This window comes from Eleginops maclovinus, chromosome 3 (genome assembly GCF_036324505.1).
Source record: "Eleginops maclovinus isolate JMC-PN-2008 ecotype Puerto Natales chromosome 3, JC_Emac_rtc_rv5, whole genome shotgun sequence".
In the NCBI taxonomy this organism is placed as follows: Eukaryota; Metazoa; Chordata; class Actinopteri; order Perciformes; family Eleginopidae; genus Eleginops; species Eleginops maclovinus.
Window position 1 is genome coordinate 13,315,000 of NC_086351.1, and position 14,168 is coordinate 13,329,167.

General features: G+C 36.1%; 1 protein-coding gene across 1 annotated transcript; it reads left to right on the forward strand.

The window, feature by feature from the left end:
* Nucleotides 1-1,461: 1,461 nt before the first annotated feature.
* c4b (complement C4B (Chido/Rodgers blood group)) lies at nucleotides 1,462-13,812 on the forward strand. Its single transcript, XM_063879414.1, has 41 exons — nucleotides 1,462-1,572; nucleotides 1,856-2,045; nucleotides 2,129-2,303; nucleotides 2,382-2,452; nucleotides 2,546-2,634; nucleotides 2,729-2,811; nucleotides 2,902-2,989; nucleotides 3,269-3,392; nucleotides 3,526-3,667; nucleotides 4,058-4,170; nucleotides 4,250-4,402; nucleotides 4,487-4,654; nucleotides 4,747-4,938; nucleotides 5,309-5,452; nucleotides 5,556-5,679; nucleotides 5,824-5,895; nucleotides 6,003-6,215; nucleotides 6,330-6,444; nucleotides 6,703-6,773; nucleotides 6,858-6,997; nucleotides 7,108-7,323; nucleotides 7,767-7,818; nucleotides 7,924-8,013; nucleotides 8,101-8,307; nucleotides 8,813-8,888; nucleotides 9,044-9,236; nucleotides 9,346-9,441; nucleotides 9,872-10,034; nucleotides 10,292-10,482; nucleotides 10,578-10,736; nucleotides 10,820-10,879; nucleotides 10,959-11,049; nucleotides 11,126-11,297; nucleotides 11,404-11,494; nucleotides 12,291-12,365; nucleotides 12,437-12,539; nucleotides 12,632-12,721; nucleotides 12,842-12,940; nucleotides 13,049-13,132; nucleotides 13,241-13,373; nucleotides 13,454-13,812. The coding sequence occupies exons 1-41, from the start codon at nucleotides 1,502-1,504 to the stop codon at nucleotides 13,593-13,595; spliced, it is 5,121 nt and encodes a 1,706-aa protein (XP_063735484.1). The 5' UTR covers nucleotides 1,462-1,501; the 3' UTR covers nucleotides 13,596-13,812.
* Nucleotides 13,813-14,168: the final 356 nt, after the last annotated feature.

The following is a 14,168-nucleotide window of genomic DNA, read 5'->3' on the forward strand; positions in this document are numbered from 1 at the left end:
TTTAATGTGTGAATATCTTATTATATTGAAGAAACAAGTAACCTTTGTATGTGGATCAGTTGTTTGTTGGAAATAAACATTTTAAAAGTACATTTTCTCTTGCTATTTGGGAAAAATCAGATCATTAATGGATGAAGAGATGATCTAGTAATAGGCCACATGGTGAATGGAGGCTGAGAGTGTGGGCCAAATGTGTCTTTGGATTACCCAGGGCCATAACACACCCCTTTTCTTATGTGTATGTGTTTTACATTTCTTATACATGTGTAACAAATGTATATATATATCTTTAAAATCATTTTAAATATGTTTTTGAAACTATCATAAGCTGGATGTTGATGTTACAGCTATATATTAAAAAAAATCTAAAACGTAAAAATGTAATATATGGACTATAAATTCGTATTGAAAAAATGTAAATAGAATTCAATCACTAAATCTCCTTTAACAAACGTAATGTGTTTGCAATAAACTAGTATATCACTGCAAGCCTAAAACCTCAGGCAAAGTTCCAGGGATTCATAATCTGAAGCATGCATTTGGGAAAACAATTTTGGTTCTAAAATTCTTACAAAAACCCAACTGTGGATGTTTATAGGTGTTTACATTTACAAGAGCTAGGAGCATAAAGTAAAACATCGATAAAATAAATACACACAATCACTTGCATCTTTGGTTTATGTTGAATGTAAAAATAACATTAAAAGGATATCTTTCTTGCTATACTTGAGAAGAAATATTCATTGTTTGTATTGCATCTTATGCATGAAGCTGTTTATTATGGAAAAAAATAAAGTTTCTGAACCGTTCTCAGTGTGTATTTTTTGCTGTTTTAAAATCCTAATAACGCTCTTTCTCATCATGTTACTGATGAATACACACAATGGGGATTGTAAAGTTAACTGCAAGACAAGTATTATGTGTATTATAAGAAGCTTTGGTAACTATTGACGAGATATATTTGAAAATGAACCATTAACATGAATACTTTTATATATTTACACTTCTCTTTCCTTTAAATCATTAATGAATCAGTAAACAGCCCTCACTCCATTCCCTACCCAAAGAGACCAAACTCGATTTCTTGTAAATCACATGATTTGTGGGAAATCTGGCTCACTTGCAGTAACCAGTGAGGGTTTGGGTACACATTGTGAAATAGAAACTAACACTTTCAATGCTGCATGCCAAGTAATAACATAAAATCATGTTGTGGCCTGACATTGTAATGTAAAAACTATGAGAATATAACACATCTGTACACTAGATTATACTTATTATTTCTGACAGTATGAGGATTTTTTCAGTTTGTGTGTAGCCAGTTAGCACATGCAACATATGGCATCAATTTTAGAAATGAAACAAAGTTATCTAAGGAGGAAAAAAATAAGGGAGGGCTTTGGGAAATTCAACGGTTGAGAAATACAGGGATGGATCAATATCAAAACTTCAGTTCATCAAAAGCCTGTGTCAGAGCAGGCAAAGAAATAGGAGCTGCACAATGGAGCACTACATCTTTGCAATACTGTTTCTGATCTTGACTGTGGAGTCAGCTTCTTCAACGGATAATGGGTAAATGTAGAAATAGCTGCATGATTCCACATTATTTAATGTAATGGGAACCTTATTTTGTTTGATGAAAAAAGGATTAAAATATGCTTTCTGTCTTTAATCATTTCATGTTTTTACACATAATCTAATAATGAATGTATTCAATATAATATATTTGGTAATGATTATGATGAGATGTTGTCATATTGTTACAGATTAAATAAAATACACAGCATTGCACACATTTCTCTAAGGCTATAGAGGTCAAAGGTGCCAAGAGTGTTTTTTTTCACCTTTTGTGTAGATTCTTCCTCTCAGCCCCCGGAGTTTTTCATGTGGGTGTTAATGAGAAAGTGTTTGTCCAGATGGGAAAGACTCATTGTAACCATCCTGTTACTCTCTACCTGGAGCATGAGACTGAGCTTGTTGTTATGTCTGAGAAGAAAATTACTATGTGTACTGGGACAGAGAAGTTCAAAACCGTTGAGCTCAAGGTAGGACACTCAAAATAAATAGCAAATAATTTTGACAGCACTGGTAGGTCATTAACCCAAACGTATCATTTGGATTTTTACAGATTAAAAGAGAATTTGTATCAATGTTGCCTCACCCAGATAGACTTAAATACCTTCTGCTGGTGGCAGAGAGCCCCTCCTTCAGTCCCAGGAAGACAACAAGGGTCCTGATATCAAAACACAGAGGAAATATTTTCATTCAGACTAATCAGCCAATTTACAACCCAACACAAAAAGGTGAAAGGAAAGTCTCTCAACTCAATAGAATGAATAATTATGGTTTGTAAAACTTTTTTGTCATATTATGTCTTCAAGTGATTTACAGGATATTCACTCTTGACCACAAGTTCAGGCCTACTGAGGAAGCGATCACTATATCAGTTATTGTAAGTGACACATACTTACTTAAGTACTGAAATTCCTCTATACATTATTGTAATTGGTTAATGTTTTGGCTCATACTTATTATTTCTTTACAGAATGCTGCTGGGAACCAAGTAATGAAGTCCCAAAAGTCTGCAAAGGGAGGAATTCTAAAAGCCACATTTCCCATCCCTGATGTCTCAAAGTAGGATAAAAAAAATTAACAATAAACAGCCTCTAACATGACGGCACAAGTCAATTTGACACCCTAATAACAAATGCATATTTTTTATACAAAGAATGGGCACATGGAAGATTACAGCACACTATGAAAATGATGAGGAAAACACTGCTTCCCGAGAGTTCAAAGTTAAAAAATTTGGTGAGTTTATTTGATTAGAGTTTGTTATTTCTTTAGTATTTTAAATATTTTATCCCCCTTTAAAACATTGTTTTTTAAACACTATCCTAGTTTTACCAAGTTTTGAGGTGAACATCGCAATGGAGCAGCGCTATATTTTGTTAATTACTGAACAGTTTAACTTCAACATCTTAGCAAGGTAAGTGTTGAGTCATTTAAAGCTTTCTTGCACAAACAGCAATACGTTTTGTCCACTATGCCTAAATAACTAAAGAAAAAAAAGAAAAACACAACAGAGCAATGTCTGTATGAAGTTTGCAGCATATCATTACAGAAACCATATAAGTACATATTGTTTTAAAGTACAGGCTGATGTTATACCTTCTTTAAGCTGCTTGTCCCACAATTTGTTATATTTTTAGATTCTCTCTTTGTCTTAACTTTAATTACTACAATTTTACAATGATTTTCTCTATAGATATTCACATGGCGAGAAAGTTCAAGGGGCTTACCACTGCCAATTTGGTGTGGCAAAAAAAGTGACAACCCCTGGTCAAAAAATGAAACCTGTCTTTATCAAGAGACTGGAGTTGACTGGTTCGGTGAGGAAACAGATATTTATCCAACATGTATAATCCAGCTCATTTCTAGATCAGATAATCTGGCAACATACTGTATTGCATTTCTTAAATTTCAAACTTACTTAACATCAACAATTTATGTCATTCATTACAGGTCAAGAATGGAGCTGCAGCAGCTACTCTCCAGATAGCAGATTTACGCAACCAACTCAAAATTCAGCAGAATAAAAGCCTCTCCGAATTACAGCAGAGTGGAGCCCAGATCTACTTGGGAGTATTTGTCACCAACATACAAAGTAAAGAACACATCATTCATTTAATAAAGTGTAAAATATGTAGTGCTTTGTAAAATTCTAGAGACTAGTTAGATATATGAATTAAAGTAATACAATCCTTTATTCTATTCTGTGCCAAAAAAAAAGGAAAAAGTATTGAATACCCTCCTATGAAATTTCAATAGGAATGTTAGTGTTACTATAGCAGATTGGAAATTCAAGGAAGTACCCAATGTGCCCCCTGAAAAAATAGCATAAGCAACAACACTAAAATGACTTCTACTTTACTTTTACTAAACCTACTAACATATATTATCTCAAAGTGTGTAATAACCCAATGAAATGTGCCATAGGTGAGACGTATACGAATATTGTTTCGCGTTATGCCTCTGATTTCTGCATGTTGCTCAGGTGGGGAAATTCAAGAGACAGAGGTGTACCTTCCTATCATCTCCCACAAATACACTGTGGATCTCTCTCGAACTCGCACATATTTCCTTCCTGGATACCCGCTGGATGTAGTGGTATGTATGAAACTCACAAATTAGTACACAGCTATGGCTGCAATGTATTTAAGGTATATCCAATTTGTTTTTATTATAGGCAGTCGTGCGTCACCCAGATGGCTCCCCAGCTGCTGGAGTGCCAGTAAAGATTGATGTAACATCAGAGAAACCTTGGCAAGGCACCACTGACCAGGAGGGGGCAGTGTTTCCTGTTTTTAATATTCAAAATGAGGCTCAGATTACAGTTATGGTAAGTATCCTTAAAGAAATAAAATTAATAAACTAATTGATTTCCTGTAGTTAAGATAAACAGTTTTTACTTTTGCTTCATTAGGTGACGGCAGATGGCCTTCAGACGGAGAAAGTGATTCAGAAAGCTTTTTCTCCCAGTAATTGCTTCCTTTACATGAGTTTTACCAACAGGGTGTATTCTGTGGGCGAGACACTAACTGTTAACTACAACACCATCAATGGCCCAACACAAGATTCTATATACTATATGGTGAGGCATATCTGAGTAAATTAAACATGTTTTTTGCCTTAAAAAGAAGATAAACAGTTTTGTATATCTAACTTTGAATTTTTTTACTGTAGGTTTTTAGCCGTGGGAGCCTAATAAACCAGGGTTCTGTAAGTTTTGGTACTTCAGTTAGAAACAACCTTCAGATAACATCTGATATGGTGCCTTCCTTCCGTCTGATTGGCTACTACTACAACAAGAATGGTCACATCATTGCAGACTCAGTGTGGGTGGATGTCATGGATGAATGTGAGATAAAGGCCAAGGTGAGTAAACAGAACAGATAAGAGTGCTGTCTGAGCAGAGTGAGGCAGTAGATAAACACAAGTTTACCTCTGTCCACTGCGTTAAATAAGTCAGTTGTGTATAAGTAGGCCAATTTGAGTTTTTTTGGCCTGTATTATGGTGGGTAAACAAAATGGCTGGGAGGGTAGTCAAAATGATGTAGAGACTAAATTAAATCAGCATTAGATTTGAAGTAACTAATTCATAGCTGCAAACACTGTTGGGGTGGGTGTGTTTTTAGGTTGCTTTTGTGTGTTGACTAAAATGATTGTTTTTAATGAAATAATTGGATTAACCTTTTCTTTGGACAACGTAAATTCAAAACGTCTGTAATATTGAACTTCAACTTAGGTGGAATCAAAAGGACCATTCAAACCTGGAAAACAGTCTCTGCTAGAATTTGATTTCCATGGTCAGAAAGCCAAAGTGGCTATGCTGGCTGTGGATAAAGCCATCTACGCTCTCAATGTCGATAATAAACTCACAGCCAAACAGGTAACACTTTCACACATTCTCTCTCTAACAACACACTGAGGATAGTGAATTAAACCCATGTATTATATCACAGTAAATCCAAGCTCATGTTCCAATTTTTCAGATGTTTTCGTCTATGCAGTCCTATGATCTTGGTTGCACATACGGTGGAGGAGCTGACCCTGAATCTGTACTTATAGATGCTGGACTGTCTTTTTTATCTCAGTCACAGGCAAATTGGAGAAAAAGTATGACAAAAATGTATTTCTTCATCTTGACTTTTTAAATTATACATAGTTTACTGAACATTAAATTAACAAACACATATTTTAAGGGACACTTAAATCCAAAATCCATATACGTTCATTCAGCAGTGTTTTATCACTTTCCAGGTATTTCCTGTAACTCACAAGCTGCAAGACAAAAGCGCTCTGTGGACCTTCAACAGGAAATGATGTCCTTAAGTAAGAAAACATGCTGGCATTGCGACTCGGCTCTAAAAGAAAGTAATATACTTCCGGTAAGAACATGTTATAATTTTCTTTTCATTTTGTTTTATCATACATTTCAGAATCAAACTTTTCCAATGAGGAGTTTCAAGGCTGTTGTGTTCAAGGGTTTTCTCTTATCCCTATGACACTCACATGTATGGAAAGAGTGAAGAGAATCAATCTTGTGAAAGCAAAACCTGGTTGCAAAGATGCCTTTTTAAAATGCTGCCTTGAAGGAGAGCGTCTGAGAAAAAAAAAGATGCAAGAGGATGCCCAGAATGAACTTGGCAGGAGTGAGATAAGATTTTCATGTGGACATTAAATACTAACACACCTACTTAAGTGGCATTTTATAACTGTGGCAAGATAATCACTGAGTGTAATCGCAAACCTTTCATGTGTCTTAGCTTCCAGCACAGATGACATTGAAGAGTTCTTTTTGGATACTGCTGCTCAGTACATTCGAAGATTTTTCCCCCCAAGCTTTGCATTCACAGAATTTGATGTAAATGGAAAAGGAAGGTAAGAGGGGGACAGACACTTTGTATGCAAAATGTTCAAATGTGGCTGGTTACACAAGTTAATACTTCATAGTTGTGTTTATATTCTTTGCATTTGTGACTGTGTGTTGCTTTTAATATTGTCAATTCAAATATGTGAGCATTTTGTCAACAATCTGATCGAATGCCTTTGTCTAATGAATCAAATATAGACAAAGCACTTTTCCGATGCATTTGAGTAAGGCAGCACCCTTTAATTGATCTTATTGAAAACCCTTAGCTATTATTTGGCTCTCCCTGATTCCATCACCACGTGGGAGATTCAGGTGGTCACTTTATCTGCAGCCACAGGTATTAATAGCTTCCTCCCACTTCAGAAATACATCTTGAATACTTGACCGAGTAGCTTCTCATTAATAACACTGTCTCCTTCAGGTTTCTGTGTCGTTAAGCCGTCTGAGGTCAGAGCATTCAACAGCATATTTGTGTCTCTGAGATTGCCTTACTCCGTGAAGAAATATGAGCAACTGATGATTTCACCTATTATCTACAATTATGGCGATGATAAACAACATGTACGAATATCCTTACATTTACATTAACCAACCAAAAATTAACCCCCCCCTCCACTATACAAATTCAATTCATAATGTTTCTTTCTCTGTGGACACCTGTATTTTTATAGTTGGCAGTTCACATGGAACAAACGGAGGGGCTTTGCTCAGCCGGCTCAGCCACCATGACAGCTTTTGTCAACATTACTGTGGAGCCGCAGTCTACGCAGTCTGTCTCCTTCTCTGCTGTCCCCATGGTAACCGGCCAGATACCCATCAAAATCCGTCTGTATGATATAGAAAATGACATGGGAAGAGATGCCATTGAGAAGACTTTGAATGTGTTGGTGAGTGAAAAAGACATGATTTGATCTCTCTGCAAAATGATTTTATATTAGCGGCCTACCTGACAAATTAAATATGGAAAATATGAATATTTAAAAATGTAATTGTCTTCATTCATATGTGACAGATCTCTATAACTTTTCAACTTGTTAAACAGTACAGAAAACTTTTTATGCTTATATTAAAGGTCCGCAAGTTCTATAAAAGTGTGGTCAATAGTGAGTTGATTTATTGATGTCGGTGATAATGCTTAAAATATAATAATGCTTAAAATGTTGTATCCCCTAAAAATGTATAATGCTTTAGGATATTAATGAAGTAATTAATTAACATACTATGAGCATTGTAATGTTGGCTTATAATAATATGCTTCTTCCACCTGCGTATTTTAATATGTCAGGTAAGGGACAGAGTGTAATCAGCTCTATATTTTCTCATGTTGTAGACTGAAGGATTAGAAACGAGAGTAGAAGAAACCAAAGTGCTAAAATTAGATGGTAAGTTGTTGCAGTATTTGTTATTAATGCCTGCTTAACAGTTGCCAATATTTCTGTCTTCAATATTTTACACTTCAATAAATCTACTTCTCTGTATCTTGATAGGGAGGAGCACAAAGACTTTCACTATTGACGGATCTCTACCAGATGACGTAGTCCCTGACTCCGTCTCTAATATTTTCATTTCAGTCGAAGGTATGTTCAAACAAAAACAAACGGAGATCACACCACAGACATTCTCCAATAACAGTGTCTTATCCTTTCAATATTCTCATCCTACAGGTGATGGATTTGGCAGTTCACACGCAAAAAACCTTCTTTCTCCTGATAAGGTTGCGCGACTGATCGCATTGCCTACAGGATGTTTAGAACAGACAATGAAGAATCTGGCCCCTACAACTTCAGCCCTCCGCTACCTTGACCTGAGTGACCAATGGTTTGACCTGCCTGCTGGTACCAGAGATGATGCTATTGATAAAATTGAAGAAGGTAGGAACACATCAAGAGCTTACTGTAAATGCATGTGTTTGTTATTTCTGAACCCTTGTTTGAGTGAATACGCACACAAATTAGGCAAGAAAAAAACAACAACATAATAATGGCCTAATTATCATATGTGTTTTTCAATTGCAGATCTCTCAATGAAACAATGAAATTCAGCAATATATTTATTGAAGAGTCGATTTTATATAAACTGCTTTTATGTTATGTCAGCCTGTGACTACAAATCAATAAACCATTGTATATCTGAAGAAACTGCTAAGTTTTAATACAAATATTCGTATAAAATAGAGAAAGAATCCAATAAAAAAAGCAATTTCCTCGTTGTTCACTGTAGTAATTTAAAAATGTAGATTCTGAAATTGGTTCTACAGTTGGTAAAAAAACTAACTTCACTCAGTTAAAGTGGGAACTTTGTTTAATAGTTAGTGACATTAGTATTACGGTATGTTACAAAGTTTGTTTTTAACAAAGTATACACTTTCTTTGTCAGGTTATGTAAGGATTTTAGGTTACAAGCAACCAAATGGAGCTTATAGTGCATGGGGCTCAGTGCCATCTAGTAATTGGTGAGTATGTCTTATGCTGCCTGAATGATTTTGGAAATATGGTAGTTACTTCCAATATTTCAAATATTAACACATTTTAGCTTCAATATTTTAATATTGTAAATCAGCATTTGTGATGCATAGTTCTCCATTGTTTTTCTTTTTCTTGTCCTCAGGGTGACTGCCCTTGTAGTGAAAGTGCTATCCCTGGTGGCGCAGCGTCAGACAGTGGCTTTCGGCCAGCAGGGTAGGAAGGCGAGGGTTGTGCCAGAAGGCGAGATCAGGAAATCAGTCAGATACTTGCTTTCAGTACAGAAAACCGATGGGTCATACCATGACCCACATCCAGTGCTACACAAAGGACTTCTGGTAACTTAAAATAATTACATGGTAGAAAATGCATATTTCATATTAGAACAATATAAGATACAGGTATCTGTGATTTTAATGCAATATTGTCTCTGTGTGTTCAATATAGGAAGACCAAGATGACAAAGCATCCGTGACGGCTTTCATTAATATTGCACTGTACCGGTCTCTTCAATTCCTAAATAATGAATTAAAAGATAAAGTGGTGAGAGAAAACATTGAGACTGAAATATTTTGACATTGCACTTTAATGTATTGACTGTTCGGCTAGCTTCATTGGTCCGTGAAAGTTCTCACATACACATTGAAACATCTACCAGAGTGATTGGCACAACATTTTGTAAAAAGAAATAACAAGTTCCAGACAAATCCTAATGATTTTGGATACCTGAAACCTGCTATGGCTCGAACATGAAGTTAACGTCAGTGTTTGGGATCTAAAATATATGAATACATTTAAATGAAGGTCTGTTACATTCAAGCCCTTCCTGAACAAGTTCAACCAATACTGTTTAGCCATGCTACTGTCAGCAGAATTGTTATGTTTGAATATTTAATGTATTTTTAATCAATGAATTATTTGTGACAAATAGTTGTAAAAACATATTGACTACCTGTGTGTTACTTTCTACCAGAACGCAAGTATGTCAAGATCTACATCATATCTTCTGACACACCTTGAGGAGCTTCAGCATCCCTACGCTGTTGCCCTTACAGCCTACTGCCTTGCAGTTTGCATGCCACAGGGAACAATTCATTCATCTGCCTGGGCAAAACTTCAAACACTGGCTACTGAAGGTAGTATGAGCTGTTAGCTAAATTTACAAACATTTCAAAAACCCTCTGATTGAATTACAGCAATGCCCAACACTCAGAGATACGTTTTAAAGTGACCATTTTTATGGTGGTAGAACGACTGCCAGTTGACCAATTTATGTTATCTAAAATATTTACACATATCCCAATCCTACAGCCAAACATACCTGATTTGGTTATGTATCACCATATGCTATTATTTTGATATTTTAACTTATTGTCTATTTCTTAAATATCAGTGGAGAATGGCTGTTATCTGTGGACAGCTAGTGCCAGCCCACAGAATCAGAAGGCAGATACCATCACAGTAGAGACTACAGCTTACGCCTTACTAGCTGCAGTGGAACTGGGGCATACCGAGACGGCAGACAAAACCGCCTGCTGGTTAACCACCCAAGAAAACTACTTTGGTGGCTATACATCATCACAGGTGGTAATCAATAATCCCTGTTTTAGATTTACCAGATAAACAATCATAGTTGAGATGTTAACCTTTTTTTTTAAACGTTTTATTTACATGCTCAGAATACCATCATGGCATTGGAAGCTCTAGCGGAATATGAGATAAAGAGGGCCGCCAGACCCGAAACAAATCTCATAGCAGAGTTCACGGCCAAAGGAAAGAGAGATGTTGTAAAGCTTACACTGAATAATAAGAATGAGAGAGTGGAAACAGACCTTAAGGTATCAGGGCATTATCAACAACACACTTAAAAACACACACACATATAAATGTCATTCTCATTGTTGTGTGTATTTTGTCCCAGAAATTAGCAGGGAACAACATTAATGTGAAATTGACAGGAACGGGCGACACCAAGTTGAAAGTAAGTTTGACAAATGTCTCTAATATGATATATGAATAAGAATCCATAATTTATCATAAATCACTAATGTCTTCTGCAGATTGTTAAGGCTTACCATCTGCTGGACTCAAAGGACCATTGTGACAAAGTGTCCATCAGTGTCAGAGTAGAAGGCAAAGTGAAGTATACAGGTGAGCTTTTATTATAAGTCACAGCCACATGCATTGATGATAAAACCTACAGTTACAATAACCTTGGTTTCCTCAGCTAAGATCCTAGAAAACTACGACTACTATGAGGACTACTCTATCAATGAGGAGAAGGAGGCGCGAGTGACACGATCGGCAATTGAGTGGTTTGATGCTCGCACCAGAAACAGAAGAGATCTTGATAACAACGTCAATTCAGAAAATACTGTCACCTACTTTGTCTGTGTCAGGTTAGTTGACACCCAGAGCAGATGTGATCTTTATAAATATTCATTAGACAGTGAGCTTTAAAGGAAAAAAGCTTAATCTGTATTTTCATTGTTTTCCTGTGTGTAGTCATAGCCTAGACCGCAATCTCACAGGAATGGCTGTTGCTGACATCACACTTCTGAGTGGATTTCAGGCTGAAACTCAGGGCCTGGATAAGGTCAGTGCCTCTCTCTGCTTCCACTTCATCATTAACATCCTCAGGGCAGAGTGGGAGGAGCTTTTTTAAATTTTCATTCATGCATTCTGACAAGCTATGGGGTTTAGAGTTGAAAAAGTTCAGAAACTGTATCTGGAAATATTTCGTTTTTGAAAAGAAATGTGAAGGTACATGACTATGAACATACATCTTAGAAATGTTAACTATGATTTGTTATCTAGCAAACAGCAGCAACTCCAGAAAAATACCTTTTTGTGACTGACATGTAGCCTTGTAAATGTTATCTGATGCGTTTTTTGTCAGGATAAAAAACACATTTGTTATTTGTGTGTTTATAGGTTACTATAGACAGATTTAGTTTACTGTTTCCACCTGCTTCCTCAGTTTGTTCTAAACTAAATTAGTCTTCATATTTGGCCGAAAGAAATGGGAAACATATCAGTCTCCAAATGTACCTTTAGGCAAGCGCCTAAGCGTAACACAAATGAGTTTCAAAACATCAATATTTTTCTTTAATGATTTCGATGTTGAAATAACTGATTTTACAACCTCAAGCTCAGATAAATTCAGTTTTGATTTCTGGGTTTGTTTATATTTTTTGATGACGGCACAAATTTTGTTCTCAACTGGAATGATAAAGCATTTTGAATTCACTGTTATGACTCTCACCTCTGACCCGCTTGTTCTACATAACATCTATAACGCTTTTGTATTGTAGTGTTTAGAGCGGTCAATCATGCCAAAGTATATTGACGTACAGTATCATATCAACAAGTGTATTTCTTGTCTCCTTTAGCTGACACAACTACCTGAACAATACATAGCCCATTATGAGGCCACCTATGGAAGAGTGGTGCTGTACTTCAATGAGGTAAGGTAAACTGCTTTGAAATATTCATATTTTACATTTCCAGTTCTAAAAGATTTCTTCTTTCACTCTAGCTCTTTGAATCAAAGGAATGCATTAGCTTCGACGCTCAACAGATCGTACCAATTGGCCTTCTCCAGCCTGCTCCAGCTGTCTTCTATGATTATTATGAACCAGGTAAGCCATTTATTCGATTTGTTGTGAGGATAGTGGGGATATCGCTTTTTAATTCACCAGCAATTTATGAATTATTTGTGCTTCACTTGCAGACAGAACGTGTACTGTGTTTTACTCGGCCCCCCAAAGAAGTACGATGACCTCCAAGCTGTGTTCAGCGGATGTGTGCCAATGTGCAGAAAGTAGGCCACTAATCTAATACCCATACAGATAAACAGCAAAGATGATGATGAAAAAATGCTTCTTTGTGCTTAATGTTTGTACAAATGATTAAAGTTGCGTTATGTTCCTCTTTTGTTTAGGACCCTGTCATAAAATGCAAAACGCATTCCAACGACGTCCAAAAATGACAAAACATGTCCGTTTCCAATTTGCTTGCTTCTTTCCTGTAGTAGATTACGGTCAGTAATGCACCCAAGACATTTTGGTGTAATGTTTATGAAATAAGTTCAACTTGATAAATCTAAAAAACGAACTTCCATATAAAGTCACAGTCTGTTTTATTCCAGCATACAATGTTGAAATCCTAAATGTTACCACGAAGAGTAACTTTGAGCTATACACAGTGAATGTAATGGAGGTACTCAGATCACGTAAGTAAAATGTAACCACAAGCTTAAGTAGATGCTGTAACATTGACTTTTAAATGTTTATGATGGAAACACCGTTCATAGATGTAATGATAATTGTTGGTCTACCAGATGGAGATATCCTTGTGAGTGAGAATTCTGTCCGAGTGTTTGCTAAGAGGTGTCAGTGTAAAGGACTTTTAGACTTGGGAAAGCAGTATCTCATCATGGGCCAAGATGGCGCCACAACTGACTCAAACGGAAAGTAAGTAAAGTCAATAATATCAATGAAAGGAACAATTTAACAATGATTTATTCTCATTCTGTTCATTCCCTCTCATATAGGATGCAGTACCTTCTGGAGGCAAACACTTGGGTTGAAAGGAAACCTATGAAGGACACATGTAAAAAATCTGCATATGAATCTGCCTGCAGAGAGTTCTATAGTTTTACAGAGGAGTACAAGCTAGATGGCTGCAGACAGTAAAACACACAGCTCCTTTTCATTTAACATTTTATGCTAAAGAGTAAAGAAAGCATTTAAAATAAACACATACAGAGGCATTGTTGCTAGCCAGACAGTAGTTAAAACAGTGACTCAGCCCACAGTATGATTGTATAATTTACAACTCACAATGTAACCAATTAATCGTGTCTTTATGTCTAATATTGCTACCAGTGTTTGAAACATATATATATATATATATATATATATAATAAAAGACACCATGTAATAATTGAACATGTCTTTGTACTGTATGTGTTTAATTGGTTGTGGCATTAACTAGATGCACATGTTAGATAATTATTTGAAATAGAAGGCGAGATTGAAACCAAAAACATTTGTGCTTTCATGTCTGTCCAGAAGGTCTGATTCAGTTTGGTGAACTGGCTCTATTTAACTTTTCTGCTGAATATATTTATTTTCTTATGTTTTTTTTTTTCACTTACTGGCAGTAAAAGATCTGAGAGGGTTCTCTGTACTCAACCCAACCCCCCTCAAAGTTACCCACCTCCTTACTTAACATCTGCAAGGTAAGGGAGAAGGGGGAAGGGGGAA